Below are 22,705 nucleotides of genomic sequence, written 5' to 3'. Positions count from 1 at the left end.
CAGAAAGAATTGGCATGGGATGAATTGAAAGAGCATTTGGAGCAAACAGTTAAATGTGACAGTGTGATTGTACAATGTCATTGTTGTACCTTTGGGAGTTTGATATTCACACAGACCATCTCAGTCAGTTTAGGGACTCTAGAGGCCTAATGATCGGTATCTCCCTTCCAAAGATGTGCAGATTATATTTTGCAGACGACATAAGACAAACGTTCAAACCAGACAAGGTATGACTGTTTTATATTAAAGCTAAACCTTTATACTTTTCATCATGAGCCATTTTTGGAAGTGGGAATCGTAGGCACTAAGTGCAAACTTTGCACTAAGGGCGTAGCAGGTAGTGTCGCAGTCACACAGCTCCAGGGACCTGGATGTTGTGGGTTCGATTCCCGCTCCGGGTGACTGTCTGTGAGGAGTCTGGTGTGTTCTCCCCGTGTTCGTGTGGGTTTCTTCCGGGTGCTCCGGTTTCCTCCCACAGTTCAAACACACACATTGGTAGGTGGATTGGCGACTCAAAAGTGTCCATAGGTGTGAGTGTGTGAGTGTGTGTGTTGCCCTGTGAAGGACTGGTGCCCCCTCCAGGGTGTACTTCCGCCATGCACCCAATGATTTCAGGTAGGCTCTGGACCCAGCGTGACCCTGGATAAGCGGTTACAGATAATGGATGGATGTTTTATTGTGCAGTATAGATTCTGGAGGTGTTAGGGATAAGGGCAGAAATAGTACTTGTATCTGATGTGGGTCTATGTTTTCAGGCAGTGGGAACAATAAATCATTCCCTGTAGGACATTTTGAGTTTTAAGGGCATGCACAGTATTCATATAAACATCTTGTTGCAATATAAATGAAATTGAATATTCATGGAGACATACCGTGAGAGCAAAAGAATGGGATGATATCAAGGCCCAACCAAAGGCATCTGATCTGGCGAAGCATGTGGTGTTGCAGGTGGATGATAAAATGAGAGTTTCTGTTGCTGTACTGCTGTCAAGTTATGTGACTTGGTACCTGGCAATGGGCCAAGAAATCTCCAGCAGCCTCTCTGCCTCCCTCCTGCTCTCCACCTACACTCAGCCTATACAAACTCAGAGGAAAGCCTTCCATGTCTCGTGGGAAGTGGCGAGGCCAAAGCGTTAGAGGTTAGCCACAGGGCAGTGAATAGGGAGGACGGAAAAGCAGAAGAAGAGATGGAGAGAGAAAACGGGGGCACTCTGCCCTCTTCACCACCAGCTTCATTCCACTAGTGTCTTTGTCTACAGTGTTCTCCAACAGCTTCCTAGCCCTTGCGCCAGTAAGCAGACCATCAAACAGTTTACTAGCAGCTCCATTAGGCCATTTTGTAGAATACATATCAGATAGTTGAAAACTGAAAACTATACAAAAACAAGTCCTATCAGAAATCATGCCAATTTAGAAAGATTTTAAAAGCCACTGCTGGACAAAGATTTCTATCATCTTTTCTATTTCCAACATTTTTCCTCACTGGTGGTTTTTGCATAATTTTGCTAATTGGGTTGATTTGATAGTTTGCACATGCTAATTGTTGCTTGTTTGAATGACTTTTGGAGTGTTAACACCATCCGTGATGAGGCAGAATACCATTTACTCCTTTTAATATTTGGAAAAAACAGTTCTAGATAGGAAGCAGCTGTTTTGTCATCTTTGCTGTGGCTGTGACAACACCAGAGACAATTGCCTGATAGCATTTACGGCTCAGTTACAGCACAGGCGAGTGTTATTTGGGCCGGATGTGGGCCAAAAGTAATGTGCTGGCCATAACCTGAGTGACAGCATGTGTGGGCCAGACGTGGGCTATCAATGTGGCCCAGATTGTTCCACAACATACCTGACATCTGGCCCATATTAGGTGGACTTATGGCTGAGTTGAGGCAACCAAACTAAACCTTAGTCAACGCTGTCATTCCAAACGTGGGCCACATGCAGATGTGTCATATTAATGCCAGACATTCATGGGCTGTGATTGGTTGAGGAAGCTGTGGTCTGTTGGCTCTGCACAATGTTAACACTTATTCACATGTTCAATTGGATTTATAGTTGTTCAAACACAAACTCAATTTCCTGAAAAGTATGGGAATTTCGCACAAAGAAAAGATTTCCAAGGTTTTCACTGAAGAACTTGAGTGAAATATTTATAGAAAATACATGTCACCAAAGACTTCATCTTTTAAGCAAAAATAGGTTGTTGTTTATCACTTTGTGCCAAAATGAGAGAATTGACAACCAGTTCAAACATCATAATGTAGGCCTTTCATGATCTACAGTTAATTTCAAACTAATTTATCACTTTATTCTTTAAAGCAACTAGCCACAAAGTTAAATTAACTAGCCACAATAGCAGCTGTTATCAAATGATCAATAAATAGTATGTTTGCAGGAAAATAAAGATTCTTGTTTGTACATGGCTGAAGTTTAACTTGTCTGTTTTTATTTACTCTTTTAATTACCATAGATATTCATTTGTAACACAAATTGTTTAGTTTTGGAGCAATTTCAGTAATGCAGTTAGTCATCTCCCAAATTTGGAAACATTTCCACTTTAAGTGATTTGAAACATCAAAAATATTTTAATATTATCCACCTTTGGAGCAGGAATGGAGCAATCCTCATTTCAGTTTTCTGCATTTCATAGTTCTCTCCATTGCCTGAAAAAATTCAAATGCCTCTGCCATGAGCAGAGAGAGAAAAGAAAAACTAGCATACCAAACAGAGATCATTTTTATTTTTTACTCATTTACAGACCCTATGGTTTCATAAACATATTAAAACCAGTTTCCAGCATGAAAACAGACTGGAGACCTAGCAAATGGTGAGAGAATATTTTCTAAATTTTATAAAGTGTTTTTTGATTACAATCGTGAACTTTGCCTTTAAGAGAGTTGGCCAAAAACAGAGGAAAGTAGGGCACAAAAAAGACTAAAGCTCAAACTAATGCTGGGCCAAATCCATTGAAAGTGTAAGGGGCTGGGAAAAAGCTGAATATGAAATCTGATCCTGACCCAAGACTGACTAATATTTGGAAAATTATATTCAAATGAATAATTGAGTCCCATCAGGTTTGGACATTTATTCTTAGCCCAGCACTGGGCTGACGTACTTAGTGAAGATTTGAGGTGGGTTGGTGAGGTTACAGGCGTGAAAATGTATGTGCGCTCTACAGGATTACTTTTATTTTGGTCCTGGTGATATGACTTGTAGAATTATTAGCTTTTAATGGACACCTGAATGCCAATATCACATAGTATCATGTAACAAATGACTCAATCCCCAGTGCTCATTTTGTCCTTTTGCCAGAGTAGAGTCAACTTCGCCTCTGAATCAAAGCCTTGGTAATAGCTCAATGGGACGATATGTTACATTCTCTGATGGCTGATTGTGCTTGGAGATGTATGCTGAATATGACATTATATCCTCTAGATAGCTACTGCTGTGGAATCAGACTTCGTTCTTGAGGAATGAATGTCAGGATATTCTAGTAAAAGACAGCTATAAAGGCCATGTTTTTTTAAAAATGGGATTTATGTCGTTTGCTTCTGAGAGTTTTCTTTCGTTTCAAGATCTTGCCATGACTTCCACAATTTCTCTTAACTGCCATCTCTTAATGACATTTCAGACAGTGGAAACTGTCAGCTGAAAGCTCTTTGATGTCTTTTTATTGCCATCCTCTTCTTTGTGGGAATCAATTAGCTACTTTTTCAGAGTTTCAGCCAGTTATTAGCTTCACAGCCGATGAGTGATAGCAGAAGATAGTCAGAGTCAAAAAATGCAGTACGCCCTGAAATTGTATCTGTAGCATAGCATGCTAGCTAAAACAAAGCTAATGTTATATAGTTCACGATGAGGGACTTTTTAAAGGGATATGTTTTAGTGATCCTATAGGTGGGAATTTCTGATGAATTAGTGATATCTTGAAGCAGAACTTCTTCTATATTAATTCCAAAGTTAAAATGTCCTCAAAGAAGTATGTAGCACAAAAAATACTGGCTGGAAGCAGTCAAATCAAGTAACAAAGAAGTGTAGTATATCCAACGATCCCTATCACAATACTCTTTGTGAACTCTTGCATTTGAGCAGAATGGTCATGTGCCGCTGCTTCAGAGTGTTCCATTTCATTTCCTGCACTTATATTTTTGCAAGCTGTGTTTACTTTAGTTTAATACCTGTCCACAAGATACACCTTACAGTATCTGAACTCAAAAATTATATGGGCTGTCAACAAATGCTTGGACAAAACGTGTATCGTTAAATAAAGTCACATTACCTGGCTGTTATAGTCATATATTACACTACATACCTGTCCTTTTTTTGTTTTCTCGTTTTCTCAGTGTAGTTACAAGTGACAAATTATGTTGAGTGCGCAAATAGTGCATCTGGGAATGTGAATGGTGATTGAGGGGGGAATGTGCAGGATGTTCATGACGCTCTCATGCCTCTGGCCTTCGCCATAACCCACACTGTCAGTCTTGTTTTGCAAGACGCTTGGCATTTGGGGATTAGAGCCGTGTGTTTAGTACGCTAGCCAGCAGGGACAGGGTGTTGTCAGGTGATCTCTCCTCGGCCTTGTGGCACCGCCTGCTCGTTACTGACTGCCCCGGAGAGATCCCTCTTCCTCCCTGCTCGTCCCTTGGCTGCCATCAACACTGCAGCACCACACACACACACACACACACACAGCAGCCATGCACCTGAAACAAATGGTCTTTCACGTTCCTTCTAATGACTGCTACTAATATAATGTTCCTCCAAACCTCACCAGTCTGTCTGTCTCTGTCAAGATATAAGCAGCTGGGCATGAAGAGTACATTGCAATTGGCACCCACCTACCCTGCCCTCATGACAGAAAAGCATCATAGCTCAACCTTGGATGAATATTTGACAAAGCAAATAAGAAGGTAATGATAAATGAGGATCATAAGGCTTGCTGCTTCAAATTAAACATCACTCTCTTAGGTCACATACAGGTGCATCTCAATAAATTAGAATGTCATCAAAAAGTTAATATATTTTAGTAATTCATTTCAAAAAGTGAAACTCATATATTATATAGTTTGTTACAGAGTGATCTATTTCAAGTGTTTATTTCTTTTAATAGTGATTATTATGGCTTACAGCCAATGAAAACCCAAATCAGAGAAGAGCTGCTAGACTATTTAATGTAGTTAAATTTAGCATTTGACAATCTTGTATTATCACCCGCTCCTACTCTGTGATATGATATGTTCCACCTTAAATGTTGCAGTAACCACTATTTAAGGTAGCTTCACCATTTAAGGTGGATCTGGAAATACTAGCTTATGGGATTCACAATTAGTCTTAAGGAGGAATATCGTTTTTGAATCAAACAACAGTCAAACTGTATCATTTCTAACTAATCCTTTAATGCAGAAATTTAAAACAGTGTATTTCAGTCTTTTAGATCACTCTTCTAATTTGATAATGGATTTCTCAATGCTCTTTATGTAGTTCTTTTTAGCTGTAAAGTTGTAACCTAACAAACCCACAGATTTGCAGATTTTGCAGATTCTAAATGTGCACTCCCTCAAACTATTCCTGTGCATCCAACAAGTACCAGATCATTGGTCTTCTTTTGCATAATGATAGAATACATAACACAGATAGCTTCGATTCCACATGATGATTCATTTTACAGCACCCTGCTTAGACATGCATGAAACCCAACTGCCTTGGCGGTACATTTAGGTTTAGTGATTTTAGAGTTGTCTGAATGTCTCTTAGATGAGGGTGAATGTTTTCCTGCTTCTACCACTAAATATTGTTTACAGAGTATATACAACTGACTACTGTATTTAAATATTTTGAAAGCTCAGAACAACTTTTAGGCAGCAACAGTTCTTGGACCTAATTTGTTTCTGCTTTAAGGCAAATGAGCATTTGACTGCTCACTTTGAAATTCAGTCACAAAGGACCAAAAATTAGTTCCCCTTTTCTTACTGTAGCTGCAAAATATCTTGTGTTTTTAGAGTGCACTTGAGGTCTCATGGCACAGTTTGGCATAAATAGAGGCTCTTGATTTTATGCACTGTTTGACTGAGGGTGAAGAATACTGTAGAATATTCCACATTCAAATTGCTTTGGTAAATAATTTTAGACTTTAATTCTAATGCAACTAATTGTGCAATTTTAAATTGTGATTTTATTCTTAGATAAAGGCTACTTCAGCATAATGCCATAAATAAAGTAAAAGTGGTTCAATAAAATACCTTTTCATTGAACAATTCTTGGAAGAAACATTTCTGTAAATGGTGTATTAGTGAAATATCAAGGTATTCAGAACTAAATTTTAGATATAAATTTTAAAGGAACCTCCATATGCTTTCAGTGTTTTATCCCAGTTAAGTGTTTTTTCACTCAAACATCCAAATCATGGAATTCAGGTATTCCAATCACTTCCATGGCCACAGGTGTATAAAACCAAGTACCTAGGCATGCAGACTGCTTCTAAAAACATTTATTTGAAGTTCAGTAATTTCCAGCATTGTACTATGGGGTTGTTTTTCAGGAGTTGGCCTCGGCCCCCTTAGTTCCAGTGAAAGGAACCTTTAATGCTTCAGCATACAAAGAGATTGTGGACAATTTCATGCTCCCAACTTGGTGGGAACAGTTTGATTATGACCCCTTCCTGTTTCATCATGACTGTGCACCAGTGCACAAAGCAAGGTCCATAAAGACATAGATGAGTGAGCTTGGTGTTGGAGAACTTATCTGACCTGTACAGAGTCCTGGCCTCAACCCGACTCAACACTTCTGGGATGAATTATATGAATTATAGTGGTGACTGTGAGCCAGTGGCCCAGTTGCATAAAACACCTTAAGTGAAAAAGTTCCTTTAGATTACCTGTAAACATCCCTTAAATTTAAGTGTGTTGCAGAAAAAAAAACACCTTAAGTGGTACCTAAGGACTTTCTTAAAAGAAATTATCATAACCCCTTAAATGTTTGCTTAAGTACTGAATGTCTCTTAAGTAATCCCTTAAAAAGTGTTGCATAAAGTTCCTTAACTGTCAATTCCCTTAGAATTATTTAAGGGACGCAAAAGTTTTTGAAGATGATTGTGTCCCTAGGAGAATTTTTTGAAAGAGAAAAATTCCTCTAGACCATCAGTGATGAACAGTTATTAAGAGGGTACAGATTTGACTGTTGTTCAATTTATGAAGTCACTAGTGAGCTACAAGATGACCTCAGACATTCTACACAGCATAACCACACTTTACCTGCAGATTTACAGCTCTAGATAGCACTGCGATTTTTTTGTAACTGGGAGTTTCCAGTCAGTGGTGGGAGAAATTTTCTAGATCCACTAGTCCATGAGCCAAGTTGTTCACCGAGTGGCAGGCGTTCTTTACTGACGGCTAGATAAAGTGGTTAAGTTTCCATCCCGGGTTGAGCAAGTGGTTATAAAAGCAGAATTTTTCAGGAGAGCTGGGGTTTTCTGGCGAGTTGTGCTACCTTGTTGAAATGTGCTACCATAGTGTACTTTTATATGTACAGCTGCTTTTATATGTACAGTTAAATAAAGCAAACAAAAAATGCACTGGAGAAAGTAGTCATCACATATAACACCAGAAAACATTAAAATGTTCAGGTCAGAGCATGCGCAAAGCTGCAGAGTAGCACATTTCGACAAGGCAGCGCAACTCGTCAGAACACTGGCTTTCCATGTGTTTACAGTGTTATTGTCATTGTCATGGAAACAGTGGAACTTTACTGCAACAAATTATCAGTCACTGCAGCAAATCCCTTAAAACAACCACTTAAGTAATTCCCTTGGCTAATGGAAAATCTTCACTTAAGGTTTATACTTAAGGGAAAACCTAGGGTGTTTTATGCAACCGGGCACAGCCCTTCTTGTCCAACATCAGTGTCTGACCTCACAAATGCACTTCAGAAAGAATGGTTAAAAATTCCCATAAACACACTCCTAAACCTTGTGGAAAATCTGAGAACTGTTGAAGCTGTTCTAGCTGCAAAGGGTGGGCCGACATCATAATAAACCTTATGGATTAAGAATGGCAAATGTGAAGGCAAAGATACTTTTGGCAATAAAGTGTATATGAATGATATGTGTATAAGTCTATTCTACAGACCAGGGGGTGTGTGGCTGGTGGCATGTCAGGCTTTATCGTACACTCAGAATAATAAAATCTGTGTTTCTTCTGAAAGGGAAATTTGGATATCCCAGGTCTCAAAGAAATAATGCCCTTGCTGTGAGCAGTGCGTCTCAGCAGACTGGCTGACGACTTACTGTTCTACAGGTGAGATAGGCAGGCTATTGGATGAGGGCCTGTCAGAGAGGAGGAGAGACAGAGAGAAGGATAGATAAAGAGAGAGTGAGCAGAGGAGGCTGACAAAGAGCCCATGGCAGGATTCCATCCTCCAACTGCCAAGTGATAGCATTAAACACTAGACCAACATCCTCTTAAGAGCCAGGAAACCTACTACAGCGATTTTGGGTGTACGAAAGGGCTTAGGTGGAGAACAGTAGAACACTGACAGAGTATAATGCCAGTTTACCAGCTTTCAAGAACATGAGAACGTGTTGACACTGAAGGCCACCTTGGTATGCAGAGTATGTTAGGATTCACATGTCCTTTCTCTGCCCACAAACATGTTTATACTTAGCAACTGTTTCTAGGTTAGAGTAAACACTAAACCTATTTTTAACCAGCTGATATTTTTGTCTATTATATTTGTTTAATTATTCAAATTGCAGTGTTCCTTTAAAATGTATAGTTCAGTTTAGGCCTGTCACAATAATTACAAAATATGGACATTGCCTCAGTAGTTTTGCTAACCTCAGTATCTCCCATTGTGTTTACTGATGAGGTTGAATACGTAACAATGAATGCCACCAATATTTTAGACACTCGCTCTGATCTGGTCTCTATTAAGCTATAATATTGTTATTATATCAATGGCATAAAATGGTCTTAAAATGACAATAATATTCATAATCACAATTATTTCTGGGAAAATATATATCCACCACCAAAATTGGAGTGACAAGCCTAGTTCTAACTGCACTGCTACACATGTACTGTATTAAGTATTCTGGTGTAACTGCAGAGGCCACTGATGATATTAAATGAAAACTCTGGTCACAAACTGAAACATCAATGAAAAAAAAGAAAGAAAGAAACTAGAAACTAGTCTGACAGAGCATAGAAATGACATAGATAGATAAACAAGAGCAAAGAGAAACTAGGAAAGCCTAGTTTTGCTAGACAGCCATTAGCCATATAGCCATTGCCATGGAGGAGTTTCTGGAATTTCAAAAACAGGAAAGCTCAGAATACTTACCCTTGTCACTGGAAGGTCTGGAGAAGCTTTGGTTCTTCATATCAATGTCTTTGTTTACATATGATTTTTATTATATGATTGTGTTGTACAGTAAATATGGAGGGCAGGACTAATAAATACAGAAATGAAAAAGGAGCACAACGTTGTGTTCATAATATATAACATCTGCCTCAGTGTTTTTCTTGTTCAATTTAAAAAAAATAAATAAATACTAGATGATCTACCACCAAAGAGCAAAGAAGACCAAGAACATTTTGTTTTAAGCATTTTAAGAATTAATGTTACTCAGTATAACAGGTTAACGCATGTGGTTTTTAAGATGGCTGTGTGTAACTATATGGAGTTTTATAAACACACTAATGCCACAAAATGTCTCCCCACCACTTCCAAATTTAGTTCACGAACTTAAATGTGAAATATGAATGAATTTACAGTTGTCAATGTAGTAGCGACACCTTAAGTTCTCTCTGTGTAACTCACTCAGTCAGTCAGTAAGTGAAAATGCCTCTTCTAGGCCAGCCCGGGAGGCAGTTTGGCAAAAATTAACGTTTCAGTTTTTAATAATAGGTATGCTGCATTATGTGCCACAAAATCTGTCCCCATCATGAGTAGGTCAGTCGTTTTAGACTTTAAATATTAGAATGTCACATGCTATTTTGCAAAGTGTCTTAACTGCTGAAGTGTCTTTCAGAAGTTTGGGCCAGAATTTTTTTGGCACCCTTGCTGTTAATAATGGCCATGTATATTCATGCTCATTTGTATGGTGAGCAGTTGTCAATATGAGGCTGGCAATACACTGATGCTTTGCTTGTTATCCCTGTCCTTCAGTCTCCAGAACATGCTCTGTATTCATTGTATGTTGCGTTTGATATTTGTCAGGCATCAGCATCTAAATGAGAACCTGTCAGTTGAGGTCAGAGAGAAGGAAGAATATATCCAAAGCCGGAACGTGTGCGGAAGTTTGATCAGGGCAGCCATGGTGCATGTGGGAAGCCTGGAAGCTGATTTCGGAATGCTGGCTCTGGCTCTCTTCCCACTGTTGGATATAGTGGGTCATGACAAAGCTGTAAAACAGCTGAGCTTTTCCCTCTGCTTCTGCAGCCTGCCACATTAGCACCATGACCTGCAATTCCCTCGGCTAGAGCTATAGCACCATGCCCTGTCCCGCCCCACCCTGAGGTACAGCACACGTCCGCTCAGCAGCGCCACCTGCAGGAAACACACACAACACACACACACACACACCGCGCAGGTGCATTTCTCTAGGGGCTGGAGACCAGGCTCCGGTTAAAACAGAAACAGCAGGAAAGTGTCAGAACTGATACATGTCAGTGACTGGTGGTGGCAATGGGAGGAGAGGGAGAGAGGGGTAGGTGATGAATGTAAAACATGGAGACACACTCCATTTCCCACCTGCATTACAGAGGACAGTGCTCTCCTTCTCTCCCAAGGGTGAGTTACTGCAGCATGACCAGGCAAGCAGATGTTTCTCTTTCCTCTCTGCATATGACCTCTTGGTTTCCATCATTTCCCTCTCTTTCTCTGTATGCCCATGGATTGCTTTTTCATTCCCACTTCTTTCTGCCTAGTGCTGACATTATAATGGTCAAAATATTGGTTTTTTTTGTTTTGTTTTGTTTTGTTTTTTGCTTAACTATAGATAACAATATTACCTTGCTTAAAAAGCAATGGGCTAAACACTAAATAATAAATTACACATAAATGGGTGGGGCTTGACTGTTAAAAACTGAACTAGCACATGTACATTTTGCAAATGTTTTTTTTCTTTGTAAAGATAGATATTATCATTAGAATAAATGCAAAAGCAAACACTGATGCAGTAAAAATATACAAATATATAGTGTCTTCAAAAGTGTAGTTGTTCAAAAGTTATTAGAGCAAGGTTAGTTTTCAGTTTTCTCCTCTGTGTCCTTGGCATACTGGATTTATTAATTACCCATGAGCACCTGTGATTTAATATGAGACAAAATTAATTAGCTATAGTTGATGTTACATCATAAGTACAATAAGCACTGGATATGTTTGAAAATGATTAGGTTAACATAAAATCACAGCTTACTCTCTTAATATTACCTCAGTATATTTGGAAAATTGTTACCTTGATGGGGACCTTCATAGTTTCCTTCTTATAAATGTGCTTTGTCTGGTTTCAGTTTACAATTACATGGTGTACATTTAAGAGAAACAGTAATGAACAAGTCCATCCAGTCAGTACAGTCTATGTTATGTTTTTTTTGGACATTCTTTTACCACAGAGTAAATCCAGTACTCTATGCAAGGGTTCATTCAATTGAATAAAGTCGACTTAAATATCACTGCTGTCATATCAGAAACTCCACTGTTTTTTATTTATTTATTTATTTATTTATTTGCACAAGCTGCCCTTTATATTGTGTGAACTTGTGGACCAATAGGAGTATTGTAATATTTCCATTAATAAGATTTTAATTAAGGAACAGGATTAGCATGTATTTAAGTGTGTTATGTTCTGTCTCACATGTTGCAATTTTGAGATATCGCCTTATAGTGATATTATGATATTTTCTGAAAATACTGTAAATTGAATTGTGTAATTATACTGAACATAATCACTGCTTCCCACTTCTGAAGGCAATTATCCTCTTCCTCCACAGGAGCAAGGAAAGATTGGAGTGATCTTCAATGTGGGCACTGATGATATCACCATAGATGAGCCAGCAGTTGTTGTGAGCGACGGGAAATATCACGTTGTGCGCTTCACACGCAGTGGCGGCAATGCCACACTTCAGGTGGACACTCAGCCAGTCATTGAACGATACCCATCAGGTAAAGATCCTGCAGCTGACTGGAGGGGGGAGGGATGCCTTGTCACATGGGAGGTTCAGTTTGTGTGCTGGAGGGAGGGTGGAAAATGCCAGGAACAGCTGCACGTGAGCAAGGACACATGGAGAAAGAGAGAAGTGAGAGAGAGACTGAGCACACAGCCAACCCTGCAGACACGCAATTATCGCCCTCAAAATAAACTATGGGGACTACATTTTTCTGCTCCGAAATCTGAGGAATACTGTTTGAAGCCTTTGGCATCCATTTAGAGGCATATTGGAGGCATGCCTTGTGCCAGAGTGCAAATTGATTTATATTTTGCGAATGCACGTTATTAGGTTTTGAAGTGTGCCCATTTTGCCTTCAAGCTCTTCCCAGGCACTCTGAGTCACCGCATGGAGGGCCCAGATAACCACCGCATGAACAATCTAATAACAATTGCAAATTGACATATTTCCCTCCAAGCTGCCTCGCCTAATACATTCAGCCCAAGATGAATTTGGATCCTTTACAGTATGTAGCTAGCCAGCTTTGCTTTTGGGCAGGCGAGGGGCATCTGTGCGGCTGTGAAAGCGTTCCTCCAGACAAACTTTCAACAACAAAGCCGGTTTTCGTTTCCAACCGCCCGCCAAAACACCCCACTGTTGTGCCCACAAGGAAACTAAATTTAGCCTACGCTGCAAAAAAATTACTGCTCAGCATGTGGAAGCATTTTAAATATAGCCAATGTGGAAATGATTCATTGTGATTGTTGTAAAATTAATAACGATAATATTTACGTATAATAAACAACCATTGGCCTTGTTATTAGGTACATTTCCCTTGTATACACGTATTGCCATTTTTATTAGATTTTCATGTGCCATAAATTAACCCCATTTCAAGAATTCTTTTTAATACGTTACAAACATGAATCTGTGATTTGTACATTCTCTTGAAGGTGTATTTAACTGACAAAGTTATAAAGAAATTATTTCCAGTGTCTTCACTGAACAACCTGAAGGTATTTTGTAAATCTAAATCAAAGACCACGGCAAGACTGACCTGCATATGTAAAAGGTTTCCATTGATGTAGAGGCAGAGGGTTATTAGAGAGATGTGTGAGTTTTTATTTATTTATTTTTTCTGGGAAGTCTATGGTTATTTCAGCAATAAAATGCCAGGCCTCTTTCTATTTGCACTACAACATCATGACTTGTAGACTGTGTGTGTGTGTGTGTGTGTGTGTGTGTGGGTGTGGGAATGACTAACCTGCTGGCAGTCCAGATCTGTCTCTAATGGCACATCATACAGTGGAGAATCAGGCAAAGCCAACCACGGACTATTGAGCGACTAATGTCTTGTATCAAGCAAAAATTGACAACAATTCCTTTTGCATTTTTAAAAATCTATATCTTCATTTTCTGTGAGGAGTTTTTAATGTGTTCTCCCCGTGTGCGCGTGGGTTTCCTCCAGGTGCTCTGGTTTCCACCCACAGTCCATAGGTGTGAGTATGAGAGTGAATGTGTGTGTGTGTGTGTGTGTGTGTGTGTGTGTCACCCTGTTAAGGATGGGTGCCCCCTTTAGGGTGTGTTCCTGACTTGCTTCTGTCTTGCTTCTGTTATTTTGGAGTGTTTTGCAAACATTAAATTCTACATTTGTTAATATTTGCAAAATACAAATAAGTTGTTCAATGAATATATTGGAAAAATCATTTCAGTTAAACAAAACTTCAAGAGAATCAACAAAAAACACAGATTCTTGTTTTTATTGCATTTACAAAATGTCCCAACTTTTCAGGAAATGGGGTTTGCAGGTACAGGTTGTAGTCCATCTGTTTCTCTGCATTTTATTCCTACGTAAGTCTTCTTTTGCAGTGGTCAGAAGGGCCCCCAAAGGACATAAATGAGTATTTATTTTTAGCTTGTAGGATATTCTCAGGACTGCAGAGACAATGTATTGACTCCAGCTGCTCTACAGTTTAATAGATTGTATGTAGTGCACATACAGACATGCTCACACACACATAAACATACACACACACACACACACACAAACACTAACATGCCACAACTAAGCCAATATCGCTGCAGCATATTGAACAATCCATGACTTGGTGCTAAACTTGTGTAATGTAGAGCTAACAAATGATACGAAGAGAAACAGATGGGCCTATAGTCTGTAATATGTACCTGCATAATAACTGTACTCATTAAAATGGAAAATTATGAGTAACAAGGTAAATGTATCTAATTAAAAAAGCTATATAACCTGTTTCTAGAAATATAAAATAATTTTACAAGGTTTCTTTCCAAAGGAAGCAGTTCTATTATCTGTGCACTCCTAAAGAGTCTGTCAGCACAGTGCGACACTCTCAGCATCAGACGCACCTAAATGTATAGGTGATCACTCATTAGATCAGTTATCTTCAATCCTTTGGATATATACAGTACCAGTCAAAAGTTTGGACTTACATTCTCCTTTAAGGGTTTTTCTTTATTTTTATTATTTTCTCTATTGCAGATTAATACTAAAGTCACTGAAACTAAGTAGGAACAAGTATGGAATTATTATCTAGTAAAAATCATCCTCCGCTTTTGTTTTCTGCTTAATCCGTTTCAGGGTCGTAGGGGCAACATGGCAAGCAAACAAGCCCAGGCATCTCTGTCGCCCACAGCTTCCACCAGCTCTTCCTGGGGGATCCCTAGGTCCTCCTGACTGCTCTGGGAACAACTGGAGTGCTCACATGAGCTGGTGGAAACTGTGGGGGACAGAGAAGGGTTTTTTTCCTCACCCTGTTGCCATTTTGAACCCAATATGGATTAAACAGAAAAAAAGTAGATGCAATGATGTTTTCTACATAATTTCATAGATGTTCCTTCATAGTTTTGATGCCTTTAATTCACTCATTAATAAAAATAAAGGCAAACATGGAATGAGATGTGTCCAAGCTTTTGACTAGTATTGTACTTTATGTAAAGCCATTTTTTAAAAGGTTATTTATAGAAATATTTACAACAGGTTTTTCATCATGCTATCATTAAACTAGACAGGGGATCGTGTATGTATGGTTCATGGTTCTGTCTAGACTCTCTGCCTTTACTAAAGAGACTGCTATTTACATGCAGCAAAATTTAGAACCTCCTCCTTAGTCGTATAATATTCTCATAGTCTTACAATGAGTAGAGATACATTCACTAGCAAGGATCATTTTTTTTGCACCCTCTGGCCAATGAATCCTGATATGAGCTTGTGAGTAAATCTGCTGTCCATTTTGCTATATACAAAATTTCTTAACCTTTGTAACAAGCCCTGATTGGATCCCTGTTATACAGCCACTGTGCAGCCTTTAGCCACTCTCAAACAAACATCTCCCTCTGCAGTGGCCCACCCCTCTGTGCTTAGCTGTAGAAATGTGAGCAAATTCTCTCTCTCCCCACTGTGTGCTCAGGGACTCGCCTCCCTCTCATAGCTGCTGTTTCACAGGAAGACATTTTCTCTGCCTCTAATAACTGCCCCCGCTATCGGCCCAGCCTCATTTTCCAATCTGTTCTACAACATATACAGCAACATACCAGGCCTGCCGCCCCAATCCAGAGGCTTTCTATCAAAACACAGCTCAGAGAGGCTGAGAAAGTATATGAAAAGCGCTCCGCTCGTCCCTTCTGGATTCTCCCACCTTCCCTGCTTCCTTCCATCCTCCGCAGAGCGCAGGCTGCTCTCTTGACCGCTAAAGGTTGAATGGCCAGGCTCACCCACTGCCGGAGATTTTGTCCGATTTCTGAAAGTAGAAAATTGGTTTTCTACCGCTGAGACTCAGGCTTCCTGGCCGCCAAGGCCCCTCTAAGCCTCCTCAGGTGCTGGAGGTGGATGGGGCCATCCTCTGCTGAGCCAAGAAATAAGCCCTCCATCTTAGTAGCCAAAGCCCACTCATGCTGCCTTTTTAAACAGCATTTACACATGTTTCTTCAGAAGGCCTCAACATTCCCGTTTCATCCTAAAGGACTTCAAAAGGCTGGGCATGTGCGCTCGGCATCCAGGAGGATGGGCAAAGTTTGTGTGTAAACGGAGTTGGCAGTGTTTGGCCAAGATTAACAGCCGTGATTAATTCAGTTAATTAAAACGGAGGATTAGATAACGAGATATGTTGTCTGATGGCAGATTTGAAGCCTCCCTGTGGATATAAGCGTAGACAGACACCCCACCCCACCTCACCCCACCCCTCCACAACACACACAGGAGCACGCAGACATTGCATCTGTTCTTGGGTTTTACTGGAAATAGGCACAATATTTTCCATGATATTAAATTATAATGCCTGAGGAACATTATTTTTTGTTGTTGTCAGAAACGGGAGGGTCTGTGTAGCAAGTTCAACAGGATGTGTTTTATTGGTTAGACTAGCTTTTGCTGCTTTATTTTGCTACTTTTTTTTTCCTTTGCACCACCAGCTGCTTACTCATGGATGAGCTCTATTTCAAGTTTTCTTTGAAGGTTTGGCAGAGCATTTGTCACACATGAGAGCCTCTAACAGGCTTAAGGAAGTGGGAGGTTTTGGCCCCTATTCAGAGTGCAGGGTGGGTAGGGATAGTGCAAGAGGCGATGAGGCGGGTGTCATAGGATGAAGCCGGCGCATTGTGCCGTGTGCAGACCAGTTCCTACAGGCTTTTATACCTACAGCCACTATACCTAACATCCTACCGTAAGAATAAAAGACCTCTGGTTGTTCTAGCTGTCAAGATGTTGTGGAAATGACAGCACAGAGAAAAAAGGGAACGGTCCGTCCGTCATTCTCGTAGCCACGCTGAGCTATTAAAGGTCAAATCAAATGCTATTGTGTAGCAAATGTATCAACTTAGACGTCCAAATATGAGAAACCTTTTCATCGCTTCCTCTAGGAGGCTTAGGAGTGTAAGAAAGGGTCTCGTGATGAATGAATGAAAGAAAATGACAACGGGAAGGAGGCAAAAGGAGTGGAGCCTGTAATGTGATGAGATCCTTATCTCTCTCTCTCTCTCTTCCTCTCTCTCACTCTCTCTGAGAGGTGACGTTCATTTAAGCCTGGTTAAAAAAAAGACCTATCAGACCCTGTCTCACACCCTGTCTCAGGGATAAAAGAATGTGTGGTAATAATACACATCATCTATTATCTAGAGAACCAAATCATAAAGTCTGAGCTTTCCTGCTATAATTATATGAAAGATCTATCAAGTCTTATTTGAATATAATTACTTGGTTTTACAGCGCACATCATGAAAATGTCTTCCTGAACCTATTGCTTTTGAACTGTTTAATGCATGTCAAAGTACATGACATTATCACTGTGGGTCATTGATGTCTTTTTGATTATATTAGACCTTGCTGCACTGAAATGACACTGAAATGAAGCGAATGATCAAACAAGACGTTAAACTCTCACTAAATATGTGCTCACAGCATTCTAACCAGATTTTAAAATGTTCTAATTAGTATCAAGCTTCTAAACCTGTAACTAAGTTTTAGTCCATCATAAACCGACATAACGCACAGCTTAAAGCTAGCCTATACTTCCTAACTTGAAAACCTTTGCTAATCATGTTGACATGTTTTTATTTTTTTAACCTTGTGACGCTTGAACTTCCAGATATTAACCTCTAACTATCTGTCTCTCTAAATTCTTTGAAGGGAACTTTGATAATGAACGGCTGGCTATAGCCAGGCAAAGAATTCCATACAGACTCGGTCGGGTAGTTGACGAGTGGCTACTCGACAAAGGTAAAAAATAATGCCTTAATTAAACAGTGACTTAATGACTTAAGACTCTGTAAGAGGTGCAGTTTTCAGGCCTGGCTAAGAAATAAATTAAATAATTAAAAATGATTAATAAAAAAAGATAAACAAGTAAATATCAGATCTGTCACCATTCAGAGGATGTTAATATCTTTGAAGTAACTGCTATCATTGCAGAATTGACATCTCCAACACTAAATCAAGTTGGTACCCAGATTTGAATCTGTAGCTGCCCACTCAGGATGGCTATGCTATTGGTCATCTCCTGCTGCCATCTGGGCCCAGTTTTGTCTGTCTCTAACAATTACCAACTGTCCTTCCCCAACTAAGAACTGCACCACTTCAGAGATAAAGGTTTAATACACAACATAACCCCAGACTAACCCTGAAATAACACCCCGTAACTGCAATAACTGTGTGTAAATAGTTTGCTGCTTTCTATGATGTTTTTCTACTCCTTGTCTTCCCCTCTTAACTCATTAACCGTTGCTAAACATGATTTCCTAAATAGTGCTAACTCATGGAAAAGGGATAAGCATTCCAGTTCCAAATAGTTAAAGGGACGTTCTTTTGGCATTAACCTGAACATAAAGTTGACGTGAAACCGTACTTGATCTGTCTTTAACCCTTTGAGTGTATTTAAAAGAAAAAAAAGTGATTGACTGAATTTACAAACAAGATTGTGCATGCTTTAGAATTAGCATACATGTGGATTTCAAGCGTAAATTGCTGTATTTTGTGAAAGAAACACTTCAGTCCTTGTTATGAATAAGCAACAAATATATCAGTGCTTTGTACTGCCCTGCAGACATCTGCGCCGTAAATCAGTTTCCTCCACTCACAATATGTGCAGGATAAAGTTCACCGATTCTGGCTTTTTTCGATTCATTGCTCCTTTTTCATCTATATGCAAACTCTTCTGATGAGCAAGCATCAAGCTAAATGTTAAGTGTAGAACAAATACACTTACATGACAGCAACTAAAACTGACCTTTCACTTTCTGCGTGTCTCCGTTAATTCAATTAGAAAACAAATGCTACGAATTACCACGTTTCCCATAGCTTAGTTCAGTTTGTGCAAGTTGAAGGGTTAAAGACCATACCCGACATCCGTCCTAATAGACTCCAGCTAATATAAAACGAATCGATTCAACCCCATGAGAAACATATTGATTATACAATGTTGCACATAGATATTGTCTAAATCTTTCGTAATAGATTTGTGTTTAAATAGGAAATTAACTTGAAAATAACTACTTTCTTAACCCGCTATGTTTCTAAACCGTACTAATTACGTACAATAACTCAGAGGGTTAAACATTTTCTAACTATGAATGATAAAGACGTTTGTCGTTAATCAGACATGAAATGACATTTTAACTAAACATGTACACATGCAGTTCACATATAAACAATGTCCCTTTAACATGTGTTACATCTAAACTTTTGTAATGTGCCAGACCCCTTAATGTTCAGAAATGTATTCTATGTGACTGTTGTTTAATTAGTGACTTGTTTTCAATTATTAATTGAAAGTAGTAGTCAATTATTATGGAAAAGATAGTGTTTCCACGGATTCTACATTCATGCTCTCAAGCATCTTTTGACAAGTTATTTGAGTCCAATTTAAGCAACATAGATCAGTCCAACTTTTAGCTACTCGTGCCAATTCCAATTTTGGACATGTCGTTTGCTTTACTCGATATGTGAACAAGCTACACACTGCTACTCATTAGATATCTCTAGAATTCTATACATTTTTTAGAGAAGTGAGCCATTTCTTACTCATTTTCTAGTCAGAATCCAAATGCCTATTCATGTATTGAGTCAACAGATGTAAAGTAAATGCTGCTGCATAAAAATTATGAGTCACACTAGCTGGTTTGCTCTAGGACATTCACTAAGAGGAGAATAACTGTCTGGAACAATATGTCTTCATGCAGTCTCTCCGTTTATGACAGTTCCTGGTCTTTACCCATGTCAAACTTAGTTACTGTTCCACCATTAAAACCTAGAGCCTACTCGTGTTAAAAGGCAACCTCTCATTAAGGATGGAGTGGTTCTCACTAAGGGCATAACAGCTGCCCACTTCATAATCAACTGTGTCAGAGTACCTGTTCATCAGGACTAAGTAGATGGCTCAAGTCCAGCTTTTCAAAAGCCAAGAGCAGTGGCCTTTTTTTCCTAATCAACTCTCCTATTTTCATTTTAAATATTTGTTTTTTTAAATGGGTTTTAGTAAATTCCTTTGTCAGTCCAATTTGATTGTTTAGTGCTTTTGCAATAGGGGTTCTAATTTAATTTCTTCAGTAATAATCCAGCTGAACCAGCTGTCTTTGGTTTAACACCTGTCCTTTTACCCAGATTAAATTTTTCCTCTAAGAACTGATTTAGACGTTTATGTATATTTACTAAGATTGGTTTTAATTCATTTTCAAATGATCAAACTCTTTATGAGTCAGAATACAGCAGGATGTTTTTGTTACTCTAATTCCTGTACATTTTGATTGACTTCTGTCTGGCCAACCTCATTCATGTCTTTAGTTTGAATGTGCGGAGTTAAACTCTTTTTATTCAATTTGAGCTTTTTTGAAGCCATATTTTAGTTATATATATATATATATATATATATATATGGACTGTGATTACATAAACTGAGATGTTCTGAGTGACATAAAGTTGTTGTCCAAAATGTGAATTGGGCTGTTTTGAATTATTGGATCAGTGCTTTAAGCACAGTTGGTAAGAGAGCTGAATGTAGAGTTTAGGCAACCTTATATTTAATGGATAATAAGTGCAATTGTGAGTGTGCATATGTGTGTCTGTGCATGGGGTCTAAGGATGAGGGAGAAATCCCTCATGCCCTGGTAACACATTAGCATTGGAGCTAGCAGAAGACACTTATCCATGCAGATTAGCAACAACAAGGCCTCTGAATAAAACATTTCCACAAGCCCTTTACATATTCATAAATATTGTTTTCCAATTTTACTGCCTTTATTCACTTCATTATCCATCACTCAAGCCCCACTGGGTTAATGAGGCTCTGATGATGATATGTGCTTGTGTATTCTGTAATGATGAGAGCGTTCTTCCATTGGTCTTCCATCCAAGACGCTTTAGTGGAGCTACTGCAGCTACTTTGCAGCTGACCCTTAACTTCATCTTTTATACATTACTTTGACCCCTGCTCCGAGTGGGTCAGAAGTGAAAGGCCATTAGAATTGGTGATTTCTATCACTGGGTCCAAATGTTCAGAGTGTTATCAGCCCATGCAGGTACACTTTGACACAAAATGTGCACTCTAGTCCTTACTGATGTGTGGCTTCTTGCCTCTCTGTTTCTGTCTGCTTTGCTGTCATTCTACCTCTATTACCTCCCTCTCTCTATTTCTATATCTGTCTTTTCACCCTCCTTTCTTTCCATCCCTGCTCTGGTCCATCACAGGGCGACAGCTGACCATCTTCAACAGTCAGGCGGCCATTAAGATTGGGGGTCAGGATAAGGGCCGGCCATTCCAGGGCCAGATCTCTGGCCTGTACTATAATGGGCTCCAGGTGCTGAAGCTGGCTGCTGAGGGTGACACAAACGTGAAGGTGGAGGGCAACCTGCGACTGGTGGGGGATGCTCCTTCTGTGTTGTCTACAGAAACCACGTCTGCCACCCCTCCTGCTGCTGCTGACATGTCTACTACTATCATGGAGACCACCACCACCATGGCCACCACCACCACCCGCAGACAGCGCTCCCCCAGTCTGAAGGATAGCATCACACAGGTGAGGACATTTTAACACTCATATCATCTCAGCAGCACTCATGAGGTTTGCTGCCTGATGTATAGAGACATGCCGGTTACAAGCCAAGTTCCCTAACCACCAGGCAACGGCTGACCACACTTCTGCCCCAACTTTTATTGAATGGCTATTTGAACTATTTTAACATTTGTGATTATCTGTGCATTGGCGTATTTTATGCTTATATTTGCTGGATCATTTGAATACAGCACTTTGGTTGTAAATGTGCTGTATAAATTACTTACTTACAATGGGATACTGACAAGCACCAGCAAGCACTTGATGGGAAAAAGGAAGCAAGAAGAAGGGGACAATAAATACCAAACTAGTCACAAAGCAAACAATAGAAATTTTAAAATGGACCTTACTTAAAAGTTAAAATGTCTATTATGCTGTATCTAAAAACAGATATAAATAAGTTTCTCCAATTTGAGTGCTTTTTATCTTGAGTTCCAGTTCTTAGCGGCAGCAGTTTGGAATGATGAAAAACCAAGAGCAGTGTTGAATTTATGGATCTTTAATTAGACTTAGTGGGGTGAGCTGGTACTGTATGTGGCAGACACTGGTTGCAGTAATTGACATAAGTAATTGAGGTGAGTGGCCTAGTACAACTTTGTAAATATGTGAGTCAATGACTCTTATGGCATGTTTCCCTAGAGGGCCGTTTAACCAGTGAGTAAAAAAAATATGTTTTGAAGGGGGCATTAGTAGCGAACCGTATAGCAGGATGGTAGAGGGGGTCAAGTTTTAGAAGTAAACTTTTGCTCACAGTTCTAAAATCTGTGTCTCATTAATTAAGTAGGGGAGTATAGTCATTTGAATAAGGTTAAGCCAAGCTGCAGAGGTGAAAGAAAAAATGCATTCTAGACACAAAAAAAAACAAATTTAGCCTTAATTTCTGAGTAGTAACACAGTGGAAGAATACTAATGCATTGTCTATACCAGAGGTCACGAATAGGCGGTGTGGGTCCAGACCAAGACGCTGTCCTTCCCAGACCTGGACC

The 22,705-nt window shown here is 39.4% G+C and overlaps 1 protein-coding gene across 7 annotated transcripts in view; it reads left to right on the top strand.

Moving 5' to 3' along the window:
- The window catches only part of nrxn2a (neurexin 2a), a 416,827-nt gene that overhangs the window by 381,620 nt on the left and 12,502 nt on the right, over window positions 1-22,705 (top strand). For 5 of the 7 annotated variants that reach the window (XM_066645189.1, XM_066645188.1, XM_066645190.1 and 2 more), the window contains 3 exons: window positions 11,991-12,162; window positions 17,803-17,892; window positions 21,355-21,683. In XM_066645189.1, coding sequence (XP_066501286.1) covers window positions 11,991-12,162; window positions 17,803-17,892; window positions 21,355-21,683 — 591 coding nt within the window. The remainder of the gene's footprint in view (window positions 1-11,990; window positions 12,163-17,802; window positions 17,893-21,354; window positions 21,684-22,705) is intronic. The other 2 variants (XM_066645191.1, XM_066645193.1) reach the window with 1 other exon arrangement.

Source organism: Hoplias malabaricus, chromosome 15 (genome assembly GCF_029633855.1).
Source record: "Hoplias malabaricus isolate fHopMal1 chromosome 15, fHopMal1.hap1, whole genome shotgun sequence".
Classification (NCBI taxonomy): Eukaryota; Metazoa; Chordata; class Actinopteri; order Characiformes; family Erythrinidae; genus Hoplias; species Hoplias malabaricus.
The sequence above is the reverse complement of the archived record's forward strand: the minus strand, read 5'-3'. Positions and strand labels throughout refer to the sequence as shown.